The following is a 16,094-nucleotide window of genomic DNA, read 5'->3' on the forward strand; positions in this document are numbered from 1 at the left end:
AACATTTCAGTGTAGATGCTCAGGTTCTGGCTGCCACCTGGGTTGTGAAACCCTGTGTTGGGGGTGGGGGGGCTTCAGAGCCCAGGCTCCAGCATGAACCCGAATGTCTACACTGTCGTTTTTAGCCTCACAGCCCAAGCCCTGTGAGCCCAAGTCAATTGACCTGGGCTCTGAAACTCGGTGCTGTGGGTTTTTTATTGAAGTGCAGATGTACCCTAAGTTCTTGGCAGAATATTGTTGGATTTAGAGGAATCTAAAAGTCTCATCTGTGGCGGATTCTCACTCCTGCATCTTCGCTGCTGAGCACAAGATGGCTGGAACTTCTCCAGCCATGCACATTAGGGGGAAACTGCAGTAGCAGCTCCACAGTGGAGGTTACATTGTCACTATCTTTTAAGGTTTCCTGACCCTGGAGGCCATTAGTAGCAAAACAGAGAATGAACCAGGCCAGTTGCGGCGCAACACCCCTACACTGTCCTCCCAAGCAGAATTAGAGGTAACTTTCTCTTCATTATCTGTTTGTCCTAAATTACTAGAAGAAGTGACTGGTGGGCAATGGAAACCTTGAGGGGATTGGTGTATTGGAGAGGACTGGAGTGTTGGGGCTAAGGGGCAGGGCAAAACTAATCCAGCCTCTACATTCTGACTTTCTCTTTCAAAATCCTGTGTGAATGGTTCTCGTATCCTGGCCTCAGGCCACTAGCCTCCTAACAAAGTGATCTCTTGTATTGCTCTCTCATGCCTGTAGAGCAGCGATTCTCAAACTTATTTGATCATGCCCCCCTTCTCGAGGCAAACCAGCAATGTTCCCTCACTCAGCACCGTCAGTGGAATCAAGGCACCAGGTTGTGCCAGAGCTCCCGATTGCACCGTCGATCCTCACGCCAATCCCCGTCTCGCAGCAGATCCCGTTCCTGGCACTGGTCATTCCTGCACCAGTCAGTGTCCCCACACAGATCCTGATCTTGGTACCGCTCCAGATCATGGCACCACGCCCCAGCCTCGCAACACCGTTCCCCAGCACCACGGCACTGCTCCGTAGTCCAGTTCTGCGCGGCACCGCCCTGGCCATAGTGGTCCTGGTCCCTGTCTTCGGACTCAGAGATGGGGTCTAGATACTCAGAGTGGGGCTGGCACCGGTCGAGCCATGGAAGGCCTGAGGTGGGGGAAGGGCCAGGGCCCTCACAGTGGCAGGGACCAGTGCAGTGGCCATTTTGGACCCCAGGGGCATACCACGAGGCCCAGGGCACCCAACCCAAAAGTTCCTATTCGGCAACCTCTGAACCCTGGGTGCCGGAGGCATCAGCCAGTCTCCCCACCCCTTGGGGTGCTGAGGAGGTACCGGTCGCTCTACCTCCCCTTGAGCCAACCCCAGCTCCTGACCCTGATCCAGGAAGGCACAGAGGTAGAGTTTGCACTGGATTCTGAAAGGATCCACTTTCACTGGATGACTGAGGCCTGGTTCTGTGTTAGCGCCTGAACTCCCCTGACTGGCTTGAGTATGGCCCCAGCATCGTTGCACATCCCCACCCCTGCACTATCCGCAGGAGCTAGTGTTTGTACCTCCTCCCCCCATAGGCCTTGACTTCCTGCCCTTTGGCTCGTGAGCTGCGTCCGGCCCAAGGAGCCTGTGTGCACCTAACTGGGGAGGGATGTTTCTGGCTGTGGAGGTTTGGGCTAATGTCCCAACACTGTCCTTATTGCAGATTTTTTGTAAATTTGGCCTGTGGAACTCATTGCCACATGATGGAGGGTGAGTGGCCCTGGGCCGGGTGTCCCCCTCTGCCCCGTGTTCAGCACACAGGGACCAGAGCTGTGCTGGTCCCTCCCGGGCTGGAGCTGCCCCGGAAGGCGGGGCGGAGCTGGGCCCCATGGTGCTGGGTGTGGCCGAGAAGACCCTAGCAAGGGGTGGGAGGGGCAATGGGGGCGGAGCTGGGAGGGTGGGGCTGGCCCCATGGCGCTGGGTACGGCCGGGGGGACCCTGGCGGGGGCGGAGCTGGGACGGCGGGGCTGGGCCCCATGGCGCTGGGTGCGGCCGGGGGACCCTGGCACAGGGTGGGGGGGCACTGGGGGCGGAGCTGGGCCCCATGGCGGTGGGTGCGGCCGGGGGGACCCTAGCACGGGGCGGCGGCGGGGCTGGGAGGGCGGGGCTGGCCCCATGGTGCTGGGTATGGCCCCATGGTGCTGGGTATGGCCGGGGGGACCCTGGCGGGGGGCAGCACTGGGCCCCATGGCGCGGGGGGTGGCCGGGGAGACCCTGGCACGGGGTGGGGCGGGGGGCGCACTGGGGGTGGGCCTGGGAGGGCGGGGCTGGGCCCCATGGCACTGGGTGCGGCCGGGGGGCCTGGGCAGGGGTGGCCACTGGGGGCGGAGCTGAATGGGGGGGCTGGCCCCATGGTGCTGGGTGTGGGTGGGGGGACCCCAGCGGGAGGGGCACTGGGGGCGGAGCTGGGAGGGCGGGGCTGGACCCCATGGTGCTGGGGGCGGCCGGGGGGACCCTGGCACAGGGCGGGGCTGGGCCCCATGGCGCTGGGTGCGGCCGGGGGGACCCCGGCGGGGGGGGCATTGGGGGCGGAGCTGGGAGGGCGGGGCTGGACCCCATGGTGCTGGGGGGCGGCCGGGGGGACCCTGGCACAGGGCGGGGCTCGTCCCCATGGCGCTGGGTGCGGCCGGGGGGACACTAGCACGGGGCGGGGGGGGCACTGGGGGCGGAGCTGGGAGGGCGGGGCTGGCCCCATGGTGCTGGGTATGGCCGGGGGGACCCTGCCGGGGGGGGCCCTGGGGGCGGAGCTGGGCGAGGGGGGCTGGGCCCCATGGCGCTGGGTGTGGGCGGAGGGACCCTGGCGGGGGTGGCACTGGGGGCGGGGCTGGACCCCATGGCGCTGGGGGCGGCCGGGGGGACCCTAGCACGGGGCGGGGGGCGCACTGGGGGCGGAGGCTGCAGCCGCCTCGGCTTCGGCTCCCCCCGCCAGGGCTCGGCTGCGCTCGGCTCGTCGCCCCGCCCGGCTCCGGCCCGTCACTGCGGTGGAATCGCAGAGGCGCCGCCATCCCGGGGCAGATGCAGGCGATCAAGTGTGTGGTGGTGGGAGACGGGTGAGCGCCGGGCCCGGGAGGGCGATGGGGCGATGGGGGCCCGGCCTGCCGGGGGCCGGAGAGCGAGACCCGGGCCGGGCCTGAAAGACCAACCTCCCCCCCCCCGGGTTCGTCCCCAGCCCCCGGTGCAGCGCCGCGCCCCGATATCTGCTGAACGGCCACCCCCCCACGGCATTTCCAGCCCCCTGCAGCGATCCCCGGTCCTGTGTCCCCCCCCGCAGCGCCCCCCTGGTCCTGTGTCTCTCCCCCCGCAGCGCCCCCTCCCGCAGCTCCCCCCTGCAGCTTTCCGCCCCGGTCCTGTGTCCCCCCCCGCAGCGCTCCCCCCGGCCTTCCCCCCCCGCAGCGATCCCCGGTCCTGTGTCCCCCCCCGCAGCGCTCCCCCCGGCCTTCCCCCCCCGCAGCGACCCCCCGGTCCTGTGTCCCCCCCGAAGCGCTCCCCCTGGCCTTCCCCCCCGCAGCGCCCCCCGGTCCTGTGTCTCTCCCCCCGCAGCGCCCCCTCCCGCAGCTCCCCCCTGCAGCTTTCCGCCCCGGTCCTGTGTCCCCGCCCCCCGCAGCGCCCCCCGGTCCTGTGCCCCCCCCGCAGCGCTCCCCGGTCCTGTGTCTCTCCCCCCGCAGCGCCCCCTCCCGCAGCTCCCCCCTGCAGCTTTCCGCCCCGGTCCTGTGCCCCCCCCGTAGCGCCCCCCCCCCCCCCGTCCTGTGTCTCTCCCTCCGCAGCGCTCCTGCCCCGGCCTTCCCCCCCGCAGCTTTCCGCCCGGCCCTGTGTCTCCTCCTCCCCGTGTCCCCCTCCCCCCAGCCCTGTGTCTCCCCCCCCCCCCCCGCAGCGCCACCCCGGCCCTGTATCTACCTCCCCTGCAGCGCCCCCCTGGCCCTGTGGCTCCCCCTCCGCAGCGCCCCCCAGCCCTGTGTCTCCCCTCCCTGCAGTGCCCCTTGGTCCCATATCGCTCCACAGCGCCCCCAGCCCTGTGTCTCCCCCCCGCAGCGCCCCCCTGGCCCTGTGTCTCCCCTTCCCTGCAGCGCCCCCCCAGCCCATGTCTTCCTTGCCCCAGCAGTGCACCTGCCCCGGTGGTGTTTCTTCCCCCCTCAGCAGCGTGTCCCCCATAGCCATTGGTGTCCCCCTCTCAGTAGTGTGCCCTCCCAGCCATGCCCCCCCAGGCCACGGTATCCCTCCAGCTGCACAGGCCCCCTGGCCATCTCCCCCATTTTGATGCAGCCTCAGGAAATTGGTTAAATCTCATTGGCAGTGAAGGGAGAATTCGGGGACCGGTCTGCTATCCACCCCTGTTCCGTTTCCTTATCCTATTCCAGCAGATAACCTCCCTCCCTCATGGCTCACTCCTGTGCTGGCCCCGTATCCATCCCATAGAATCCGCCTCATCCTGGTGCCACCTCTATACCCCAGCCTGCCCTGCCCTACCCCTAGCTCATCCCAGTGCCGCCTTCTCCTGTTGTGCCCTCCCTCCTCCACCCCGGCTTACCCTGGTGCCAGCTCCATATCTCAGACCATCCCCCTGACTCACCCTTGTGTTGTGTCTTTATCTCGTCCCATTGGACACCCCCACCCAGCCCCATCTCATGCTGGTGCCATCACTGTATGTCGACCCATTGGACACCCCTCCAGCTCATCCTGGTGCCATCTCTGTAGCCCACCTCTGGGGTACCCCCATACTGACTCACCCTGGTGCTTTGCACCTCATCCTGTCAGCAATACTAGCACCAATGGAGTAGCCACAACAATAAGATCCGAATTATGTGGGAGACCTGGCATCTGGGCATATCATGCCACAGCGTGAAATGCAAAACGCAGGAAGACTGGCCAAATTTACGTGGCTGTAAACAATGGAAGGGATCTGGGGCGGACAAAGCGCTAGGCAGGCCTGAAGAAGAACATCTGCAGTCAGTTCGGGGCACCCTAACTCTGTAGAAATTGGGGTGAGATGGTCTGAGAAAGGCCATAAAAATGAGCGGCTGAGTTCTTTGGGGTTGTCATTTACTTCATGTCCCTACCCCCGTTAGTCAAGATAATATAATTTGGCACCTTCCTCTGAAGCAACTGGTACTGGCCACTGCTGGAGACAGGAGATGGGGCTGGATTCTTATTACTGGTACTTGTAGTACAATAACTCCCAGGGGCCCCAAACATTGTACAAATATATAGTAGATGGGAAGCTGTGGCCCAGAGAGTTGACAGTCTAAATGACAAGACATACAGAGAGTTGGCAGGGAAACAGGCCAAGAGAGGGGAAGTGACTTGTCCACCGCAGCCAAGAAGATAACCAGGGCCTCCTGACTCCCTGTTCAAATCTTTGTCCCCTGGACCTTGGTCTTATCTGATACAATAATGCTTGTATTTCATCCCTATGATGGGGGGAGCTGTTCTGCTTCAGTGTTCAAATCACTGAGTGGGACGAGAAAGCGATTCCCTTGACTCATAGGTGCTGGAACTAGGGGTGCTGGGGGTGCTGCCACACCCCCTGACTTGAAGTGGTTTCCATTATATGCAGGGTTTACAGTTTGGTTCAATGGCTCTCAGCACCCCCACTATACACATTGTTCCAGCATGCCTGTCTTGACTTATCAGAAATGCTTTCCATAAAGGAGCAACAAGGAAAAGTTGACCCTTGGCCAGCGCAAAGTGTTTTGTCGAGGAAGGCAGTAATGGGAAGTCACATGATTTAAAGCCCCATTCTGGGTGGGGCCTGTGATGCTGTAGCTGCTTGGGCCAGGGACTTGGAGGCTGGCGCCTTTGCAGCATGTCAGCACGTGTCACTGGTCATGCCAATAAACACGTTTGAGCGAGGGGTAGCAATCTTTGAAAGTGATGCTCTAGTCAGGAATGGCTCCGTGTTGGAGCATGGTCAGATGTGTGCTTGGACACAGCACTTGGTGTGTTCAGGCCTGGTCCCAGGCAGGGCCAGCTCCAGGCACCAGCTGAGCAAGCTGGTGCTTGGGACGGCAGATTGAACGAGGCGGCATTCCGCCCAATCCTAGGGCGGCACGGACGCTTTTTGTTTTGTTCCGCTCCGGCCGCCCTGTAGGGGGCGGCGGCGCGGAGAACCAGAGCGCCCTGCAGGGCAGTCCTTTTCCTTCCCTCCCCGCCGACTGGAGCGGAGCCCTCGCAGCAGGCTGCAGGACGCGGCGCAGCGGGAGGGGCCGCGTGGCAGCGCCCCTGCTGTAGCCCTGGTCCCCCCCTCCTCTCTCTTCCCCCCCCCCCCCCCAGCCGGTCCCCCTGCACCCGCGCTGCAGATTTTTTTTTTTTGCTTTGCCGTTCTGGCCGTCCCATTTATTTATTTATTTATTTAATTTTGCTTGGGGCGGCCAAAAAGCCAGAGCCGGCCCTGGTCCCAGGCCCCTAGAGTGCTGGAGATTCTGGGTGGCACAGCTCTGCCTTTTCACTGACTAAAGCTCCAACTTGCTGCTTCTACCCTTTTCTCCTGTGGACTCTCCCATTCCGCTGCATCATGCTCTGCCCTTTCCCCCTCTGCAGGGCTGTGGGGAAGACCTGCCTGCTGATCAGTTACACCACTAATGCCTTCCCTGGAGAGTATATCCCCACTGTGTGAGTATTGGCACTGTTCTCTTTGCACAGTTGTTAAGAGGTGTGTGTGTGTGTGTGTGCGCGGGGAGAATTATGATCATGTGATGATTCCAGTGCTTATTTTGTGCCAGGGCTGAGCCCCGGGACCTTTAGGCTTGGCAGTTCAGAGCCCCGGGCACCTCTGGGCCTGGCGGTTCAGAGCCCCGGCACCTCTGGGCCTGGCGGTTCAGAGCCCCGGCACCTCTGGGCTTGCTGAATCAATTATGAATGTAAAAAAATTGCTTGAGCCCCAGCACTTCTTTCATTACAAATTAAGCACTGGATGATTCCCTTCTACCGCACCCTGAGATTGTGTTCCTGTAATGGGTTCCCTCATCACTGACATGGATTCTTCCTGTGGCAGGTTTGATAATTACTCCGCCAATGTCATGGTGGATGGGAAGCCAGTGAACCTGGGTCTCTGGGATACAGCAGGGCAAGAGGACTATGACCGACTGCGGCCCCTCTCCTACCCTCAGACAGTGAGTGAACTGCCTGGGCTGGCCTCGTTCTGCTCCCTACATTGTGGGCGGGGTGGTCTCTGGGTACAGCCCTTTGCTTCTCTTTGACAGGTTCCCAGTTTCTGAAGCTGGGAGTTTGTGTTTGCATCACAGGAGATGCTACCCTGAGGTCCTGTAGGATAAGGAGAACAGGTGTCTCTTTCCCCCCACAGACCATCCAGGTGGTTCCAGCTGCTTTCCGGGGGCCGTTTGAAGTGCAAAAGCCTAGAGTTTGTTTTGGGGCATTTGCAGACCACTAATGTGCTGTGGGGCACGTGGGAGAGAGAGAGTGAGTACAGCATGGTGCTCTTTGATTGGCAGCTGAGGAGCTGCCCCCACAGAAATGTCATTTATTTTTCATCTTTCAATGGAGGGCTTTCCTTACCCCTCTCAAGTGCTCTGCAAGGGGAGGGGCTAACAGTCCCTGACTGATGCCCCACCAGACCTTGGCTATTGCTGGTGGATCCTTTCCTAGTGGCTAATGCTATTGTCCCCTCACAGGATGTCTTCTTGATCTGCTTCTCCCTGGTGAGTCCGGCCTCATTTGAGAATGTCCGAGCCAAGGTAACTTGCTTTCTTCTTTTTGGGGAGGGAGGAGGAATGGCAAGGTCCCTTCCCCCCACAAGGGACAGACAAACCCACTGCTGTACCATGTAATCTCGTCACTGGCAGCACTGGGGCTTGGCACAAGCGTAGAGTGTGGGGAGCCCAAGGTCAGCATAGTTGGATGTGCATAAGCAACAGTCCCTGCGCCTTGGAGACAAAGCCAAAATCCCTAGAATGGAGTTTTCTCAAGCCCTCCTATGAAAACCAGAGGAGAGGAGGCAGCTGCAGCCTGCAGAGTGGAGGAGGGGCATGAGCCACATCAGCCACTCTTTCTTTGGTTATGTCCCTGCCTTCTGAAATCTGAGATTTAGATAAAGCAGAGAGTGTCCTAGAAACAAACATGGGGCAAAGGGAGGCAACATGGTACAGCAAATGGGGCAGGAGACCTGTCTACTATCCCCAGCTGTGTCACTGACTTGCTGTACAGCTGTCCCTCTGTGCCTCAGTTTCCCCAGTTGTATTGACTTCTCTTTATAAATGGTTTAAGAGCTACATATAAAACTGTCTTCTGTGCTGACTGTTACTAGTATTTCAGGTGCCTTGGGACACTATATACCTAATAAATGAGCAATTGGTTAATTATGCTGCAAGATTCTTTCCCCTACTGTCTCTGCCTGTTCTCAGTGAACTACTCTGTTTTAGTGGTACCCGGAGGTCCGGCACCACTGCCCTAATACGCCCATCATCCTGGTGGGCACCAAGCTGGACTTGAGGGATGACAAGGACACCATTGAAAGGCTGCGTGATAAGAAACTGGCCCCCATCACCTACCCCCAGGGCCTGGCCATGGCACGGGAGATTGGTAAGTCTTGGGTACCTATCTGGCGAGAGGTGGAGCCCCTCACTGAGCCTGGCTTGTCATTTCCAAGGGGGGAATTTTTATCATAACACCTGGGAGCCCTAGTTGTGGACCAGGACACTACTGTGCTAGCCAGTGTAGAAATACAGAACAAAGACAGTCCCTGCTCCAAAGAATTTACAGTCTAAGCCAGGTCTTGCTAGGTTTGGAGTGGTTGAGACAGATCTCTCTTCCCACAGGGTCAGTGAAGTATCTTGAGTGCTCAGCCCTGACACAGCGGGGCTTGAAGACCGTGTTTGACGAAGCTATCCGTGCTGTGTTGTGCCCCCCACCTGTGAAGAAGCCTGGCAAGAAGTGCACTGTGTTCTGAGGATGTTGGCAAGATGCTGACTCAGCATGTCCTTGTCATCCTCCTCCAACAGATTGAGTGTTCGCTGGGTTCTTCTGGAGGGGGCTGTGATGTATGGGGCCCTTCATCATGTACGAAGTCAGTGTTTTTTAAATGTCTCTTTGATTTAACGTCAGTGTTGATGTGAAGGGGCAGTGGGGGCGGGAGGTTAGGTGGATGCTGTGCAGCCCCTAGGGGAGGAGCAGGGGGAGTGGCGGGGTAGCTCCCTGAGACAGTGAGGTGCAGTTCTCCTTAACTTCAAGTTGAAGAGGCTAAGACACCCATTCTGTGATGGAAACACCTCTGCTCGCAATGCACAGGGGGAGACAGGTGGGGAGAATCCCTAAGGGGGTGGGTAGGGACCATTGTGTGATAGTTTGTGAATGACAAGACCAGCTGGAAGGGTAACGGGGCCTCCTCATCCCAGCATATTGCTGGTGATACTTAACTAACCAGTGCTCTAAGGAGATGTGCCAGAGGCTTATGGGAGTCAAATCACTAACTCCAGGAGTGGTGAAAATAAACAGAAGACAGAGGCTGAAGAAATAACGATTAGCTTTATTGAGTACTAATCACTAGTCAAGCTCAGTGAGTGAAACAGTCCTGTGCACTTAGTGCCTTTTAGGGCACTACCTTGGGCGCTGTGTCATGGCAGAAGGATGTTTAGCAGGGGGCCTCTCCTCCCCCATCCAGTCTCTGCAGAGCAGGGCTGAGGTTGTTGCCTCTTTTTTCTATCAAAAGCCATAAAAGAGACAGTGAGGAGTCTGGTAGCTACTCCCTCCCTTTCCTGCTGGGAGTATGGTGATGGGCTTTATCGGTTTGGATGGAGCAGGGAGAGCTTCTGAAGGGTTTTGGGGGGAGAGGGTCAGAACAAAGACAGGTCCTGTTTCTAATCATCATGTAGAGTGACAAGATAACACCTCTTATTTTGGTACAATAAACATTCTCCATGAAGGAGTGTGGAGGCTTTGTTCGGAGCAGAGAGCACAGCTTTTCTGAGGGAACAGCCATGCTTCCAACCATGGAATGACCTGCCACACTTTTCTGACAGGTCCCAACCCTGCTAATATCCATCTACCCCTCCCCTCACGGCTTGTGATCTGAGTCACTCACTGTCTCTCCATCATGTTTAGAATCACTTAGTAACAATAGCCTGAAAACTAAGGAATGATTCTCTCCTTGCGGTACCAACGCAGATACATCATCTTAGGAGACGAGAAAACCCCCATCAACCAGCAGCGAGACACCTGTTGTCATAGCGCTCTTGTCACTCAGCAGGAAGAGGATGCTGTTCACCACATCATCTACCTCTGGAATAGGACACAGAGAGAGGGCAACAGCTGAGTCACCCCACAAATTGCACTAGCAGCAGGAAAAGAAACCCACACACTTCCAAGAGTCTGCCATCATTCCGCCTTGCAGCTGTGTCCTCTTGGCCAATAAGGAGACATAACTGAGAGGGGAGAGATTTCCCCCTCCCTGCACTGGGCTGTGTCTGGTGCAGTGAGTGAGACAGTTTGGTCAGTCCTTTGGCATTCAGAAGCCCTTGCTGTGTTCCCAGGATGGATGGTTGGCTGATGACAGGGTCATAGCATCGAGTGTTGTTACCCTCCAGTGCTCAATCCTATTGCTGGTGAGTAGGATAAAAATGTCCCCCGCCCACCCTAAAACAAACCCACGTTAGGAAGGTTTTGGAGGGGAGAACCTTGACTGGTTCTTGCTTGCTCCAAGTGGAAACGCTGCAGCTGCTTCAAGGACCCTGACAAACTTTCAGCAGAGCTGTTTCATTGCTCTTCCTGGGCCTGGAGGGCATGAGCCAAAGAGAGGCAGATACACATGGCTGAGGAGCCAATTAGAAGGAAGCACTAAGGGTGCAGATGAGCTGAATATGGAGCCAGCCCCAGCAGCAAATCCCCTCCACTGACCTGCAAACTTCCCCAGAGGAATTCGACTGATCATGGCAGCGGCTTTCTGAGGCTCACTCCAGTTAATTCGCCCCATGTCGGTCAGAACCACAGTGGGGTTCACACTGTTCACCCGGATCTGTCACCAACAACAGCACATTAGGTAACTGAACTACCCTGAGAGAAACTGCCTCCACTTGCTCACCCCTTCCCTGCTCTCTTGCATAGACTGGGTCTTACCTTGTGGGGTCCCAACTCCAGAGCCATCACCTTGGTCAGCATATCTAAGGCACTTTTTGTAGAACCTTCAATAAAACCCAACAGAAGGAAGAAGCTGAGTGCGCAGCACCTGGGCTGGGTCACACATATTCACTGCATCCAAACCCAGGTCCCTGTGCTTGTGGCTTCCAGCTACCACAGGTCAGGAATGGATTAATGGGCAGGTCTGGAGCGTGCTGACGCTGAGACACTCACAGTAGACAGCATGATCCCGTAGCGCCCGCTGAGATGCCTGGCTCGAGACGTTCACTATCGCTCCTTGCACCCCCCGTGCAATCATCTGCCGGGAAATGATCTGAAACACAGCACAAGAGAACAAGTGGGGGGGACTCTTCCAACCCAGGCTGTTGGTGCCTTCTTGGGGGATTAGAAGAGCTTGCCAGAGCAGTAACCCCAGTTGCCTCCCAGCTCTGAGCTAAGAGACATGGTCAGAACTAGGGGATGCTGCAGGATCAGCTATACCAAGCACAGCCTATTCAACATATGCAAACGAGGTCAGTCTCTTGTGGATCCCCACAAGGAGCGGAGATGCAGCACAGCTCCTAATGTAGACTTTTATTTCCATTGCACACATGGCTTCAGGGAAGCTGAAACTCATCAGCTTGTCCCTGGCTCCATCCCACTCCAATTCACAGTCCCTTCTCACCTGGGAAACATGAAACACGGCCCGAAGATTCACATCGAAAGACCTATAAAAAAAAAAATTGTCCAAGTCAGAGAAAAAGAAAATCACAACCTAGCAGCAGCCCAGGGGAGGGGTGGTGGTGGAAATAGGAGGCTGGGCGCTGCCAGTGCCTCAAACACTGATCAGCCTGTGAAAGGAACTGGGTGTAAACTCCAGTCCAACTGGCTAGAGAAATTCGCCCCATGGAACTAGTCGTCTTATCTAAACACAACCCGTTAGCGTTACAGAGCCCCTACATGCCATACACCCAGCAATGACCATTCACAGGAGATGAAATAAGCTGTTTAGTTGGCACCTCCCCTCATGTAGCAGAGAAAAAAGCATAACCAGGACTTCCTGGAGTTGTTTCCTATGGGATCCTCTTCTAACCTAGTACATTTATTAAATTTTAAACAAAAGCATCTCGGCCAGTGGCCCCTCCTAGCCCAGTCAAATCTTTATCTTGTCCAATCGATCTATCAGCCATCACAGAGAGAATACTGATCCCGCAGGTGCTGACTTCTAATGGTGCTGGTGGGTGCTCGACCCGCCTCTGCCCCTGGCCCCGCCCCTGTGCCGCCCCCTCCCGCCCCCATTCCAACCCCTTCCCCAAAGTCCCCGCCCCCTCCCTGCCCCTATTCCGACTTCTTCCCCAAATCCCCGGCCCCGTCTCTTTCCCACCTCTTCCCCTGAGCATGCCACGTTCCCGCTCCTCCCCCCTCCTTCTCGGAGCTTGCTACAGCTGTTTGGCGGCGGCAAGCACTGGGAGGTAGGCGTAGGAGCGGGGACGCGGCGCGCTCAGGGGAGGAGGTGGAGGTGAGCTGGAGCGGGGAGCTTGGCTGCCAGTGGGTGCAGAGCACCCACTAATTTCCCCCCCGTGAGTGTTCCAGCCCCGGAGCACCCACGGAGTCAGCGCCTACGCTGATCACAGCACATTGCTCGTGTTGTTTTAGCCATCCCTTCAGCCACCCGCTGGCCAGGCACAGCGCACTGCAGCCCAGAACCCCTGAGCTCAAGCGATCCACCAGTCTCAGCCTCCCAAATAGCTGGGGTTACAGGCATGCGCCACCACATGCAAACCTTTACAAGGCTTCAAAATACCAAAGAAACCTCCAACAAAACATTTAATAACAGCATTTTCTTGTATTTGCCTCAATGAGATGCTGCTCCTTCCTCAGTCCAGAATTTCATCCTCTTAGCCCTCAGATGATGTGATTGGACTAGCAAGTGCCCGGCTGTTTCATACTCTGGCTACTAGCCATCAATTAATCATTTGGGGTGCTCCATTTGCACAGCCTTTTCTTCTTTACTTTGGGAATAAGGTACTAACCACCAAAGTGTTTCCTCCAAGAAGGGAGGAAATGTACCTCTACATTTGCGAGAGCTCACACCCAGTTTGAAAAAGGGATGACAGAGAGAATCTTCTGAAGAACAATTTTTTGCTGTTGAATGTACTGAAGAATAAGCAATTTCTATTTCCCACCCAGGTAAGATCTCCTTGAATTCTCCTATCCTCCTTCCTCTCCATACCTGGGCCATCTTAAGCTGAGACTCAGTTTAAGGCAAGTTTGAGCTAGGCTGGTGTTTGAATGGGAGACCGAGGGAAAGAGGCTGTAGGGAATAGTGTGGTTGAACAATAGGGAGCACTCTCCCCTCTGGGTTGGTTCTGACTATACTGCCTTAGCCTAGTGCTAAGAGGCAGTCTGGGTGACTCAATAGGGTTTTTTTCCCTTTGTATCAGTACTGACCCCTGTGCCCAATGCATTTTCCCAGTGGAGATATACCCAGTGTGCCAAAGTGAGAAAAGTACTTTGGGAGCTGCCAGAAAGAATTATTGATCTCCCAGCCTGCCAAAGAGAGGAGTGAACATCACCTAGTTTCTCACAACCAGATGAGCAAGCTCTGCCCCTGGCAAAGGGTAGAAGTGCCGTGATAGTTGCCTTGACTTTCAGTTCTGCAGAACAGCTGGGACATAGGTGTGCCCTGGCACTCCCAAAATGTCCTTGACATACTCCCTGGGCTGAGGACTCTGGGGTGAAGGCAATGGCTCTGCAGGGCCGCTACACCAGGGAGAGAGAGGGCTATTGTGTGACATGGCCACATCCCCACTGTGTTCTCACCCCAGGCTGCAGGGACTGGAAAGCCAGAGAGAACCACAGGCTGGCTGTCTCCAGCAGCCTTTGTGTTTATTAGAGCAGAGTCCAGCCTCTCCCTTAGTACTGCCCGGCCTCCCTCCATTCCCTACCATATGCTCAGGCCCCTGGAGCTGCGATTAGCTTTGTGCCAGACCTTACCTGTCGAAGGCCTCCTTGGTCACCTCCAGGAAGGGTTGTAGCACAGCCACAGCTGCATTATTTACCAGCAGGTCAATGGCGCCCACCTTGCTCAGCGCTGCCTCGGTGGCGTCCCAATCACCCAGGTCTACACAGAGTGTCTCAATCCCGGTACACTGGAGGACACAGCAGAGGGGCCAAAGTCGATAGCGCACCAGGGAGGGTAGGAGGCTGCCCCTGGGGTGTGAGACTGCCCTCAGGGAGATCTGGGCCCCTGTCACTGAGGCAGGGTGGGCTGGTTGGGCCTCCGGAGGGCTGTGTCGTTGGAGCAGGACGGCTGGGGCCTGGGCAGCCTTTGAGGGAATGGTGGGTGTCTGGGTCATGGAGGGGGTTGGAGGCCCCCTGAGGGAATGGTGGGTGTGGACTGACCCCCCCTGGGAGGAGGGGGTTGGAGGCCCATCTGACGGGAGGGGGGGGGTGTCTGGGTTGGGTGGGTCCCCTGAGGGTGGGAGGTATCTGGGGCACTCGGGAGTGTCCGGGTCAGCGAGGGGGCCCTGGGAGTGTGCGTCTGTGTTGGTAAGGGATGTCCGGGGCAGTGGGGGGATCCTGGGGGGGGGGGGGTGTGTGTGTCTGGGCCAGTGAGGGGGATCCAGGGGGGGTGTCCGGGCCGCTGGGGGGATCCTGGACGGGGGGTGTCCGGGGCAGTGAGGGGGGTGTCCGGGCCGCTGGGGGGATCCGGGGGGGGGTGTCCGGGGCAGTGAGGGGGATCCTGGGGGGGGGTGTCCGGGCCGCTGAGGGGATCCGGGGGGGGGGGTGTCCGGGCCGCTGGGGGGATCCGGGGGGGGGTGTGTCCGGGGCAGTGAGGGGGGTGTCCGGGCCGCTGGGGGGATCTGGGGGTGGGGTGTCCGGGCTGCTGGGGGGGTGGCCCCCGGGGGAAGTTTGGCTGGAGGCGGGAGCGCCAGGGCGGTGCAGTCCCGCGGCGCGGCGGGGCCCGGTCCGTTACCTCCCGCTCCAGGCTCTCCAGGTCCGCCTGCGTCCGGCTCAGCGCGATCACCTGGGCCCCCGCTCCGCTCAGCGCCAGGGCCGCGGCCCGGCCGATCCCTGCGGGGCGAGAGGTGGTCAGAGCCGGGCCGGGCCGGGCCGGGCTCCCGCCCAACCAGGGCCCTTCTTACCTTTGCCCGCCCCGGTCACCAGGGCCCGGCGGCCCGAGAAGCTCCGATCCGGCTCCATTCCCGGCGGGCGGCGAGTGCGGGTCCCTGCCCCGGACACGGAACATCCCGGGGCGCCGCCTCCCGCCCCCCCAGCACCTTAGCAACACCCCGCCCCGGCCATCGGCCCATGCAGCCGGCCTGGGGCGATACCATGTCATGGGTGGGGGGCAGAGCGAGGGGTGCAGCCGGCCTGGGGCGATACCATGTCATGGGGGGGGGGAGCAGAGCGAGGGGGTGCAGCCAGCCTGGAGCGATACCATGCCATGGGGGGGCAGAGTGAGGGGGGCAGTTGGCCTGGGGCGATACCATGTCATGGGGGGCGGGGACAGAGCGAGGGGTGCAGCCAATCCGGAGTGATATTGTGCCATGGGGGGGGGCAGAGTGAGGGGCAATACTGGGCCATGGTGCAGGTGGAGGGAGAGGGCACACCCAGCCCAGGGTGGTACTGTGCCGGTAGGGTTCATTGCCAGTGGCACAGCCAGCAAGGGGTGATACCACACCATGGTGGGGGGTGGGCAGAGTGAGGGGCGTGGCAGCCTGGGGTGATACCATGCCTGTAGGGGGGCTGATTGAGTGGCACGGCCAGCCCAGAGTGATAGGGAAGCAGAGCAAGGGGTGTGGCCCTTTGGGGCAATACTGCACTTACAAGTGGCTGCTTGGGTGCTGGTAGCCCTTGCCTCTTGGGGTTTTCACTTCGCAGCCTGACTGTTGCAGTGGCAGTTTTTTTCACAGGGCTTCATGCTGGTGGCGAGGCTGGTTGTTCAGGAATGTTGCTGACCCATGAGGAATGCAGAAAGTAGCCT

General features: G+C 58.7%; 2 protein-coding genes across 2 annotated transcripts; one reads left to right on the forward strand and one right to left on the reverse strand.

Annotated features, from left to right (window-relative positions):
* The first annotated feature begins 3,024 nt into the window (after positions 1-3,024).
* Positions 3,025-9,116, forward strand: RAC3 (Rac family small GTPase 3). Its single transcript, XM_065415035.1, has 6 exons — positions 3,025-3,093; positions 6,578-6,649; positions 7,032-7,149; positions 7,669-7,731; positions 8,416-8,575; positions 8,812-9,116. Exons 1-6 carry the CDS (start codon positions 3,059-3,061, stop codon positions 8,940-8,942), a joined length of 579 nt encoding a protein of 192 aa, XP_065271107.1. The 5' UTR covers positions 3,025-3,058; the 3' UTR covers positions 8,943-9,116.
* Positions 9,117-9,498: 382 nt separating this feature from the next.
* On the reverse strand, positions 9,499-15,310 carry DCXR (dicarbonyl and L-xylulose reductase). The gene is made up of 8 exons (XM_065415817.1): positions 15,253-15,310; positions 15,084-15,181; positions 14,102-14,256; positions 11,790-11,832; positions 11,339-11,438; positions 11,105-11,169; positions 10,886-11,003; positions 9,499-10,270 (listed from the first exon to the last, which is right to left on the reverse strand). The coding sequence occupies exons 1-8, from the start codon at positions 15,308-15,310 to the stop codon at positions 10,167-10,169; spliced, it is 741 nt and encodes a 246-aa protein (XP_065271889.1). The 3' UTR covers positions 9,499-10,166.
* Between the last annotated feature and the right edge of the window lie 784 nt (positions 15,311-16,094).

The sequence above is a fragment of the Emys orbicularis genome, chromosome 13, assembly GCF_028017835.1.
Source record: "Emys orbicularis isolate rEmyOrb1 chromosome 13, rEmyOrb1.hap1, whole genome shotgun sequence".
Classification (NCBI taxonomy): Eukaryota; Metazoa; Chordata; order Testudines; family Emydidae; genus Emys; species Emys orbicularis.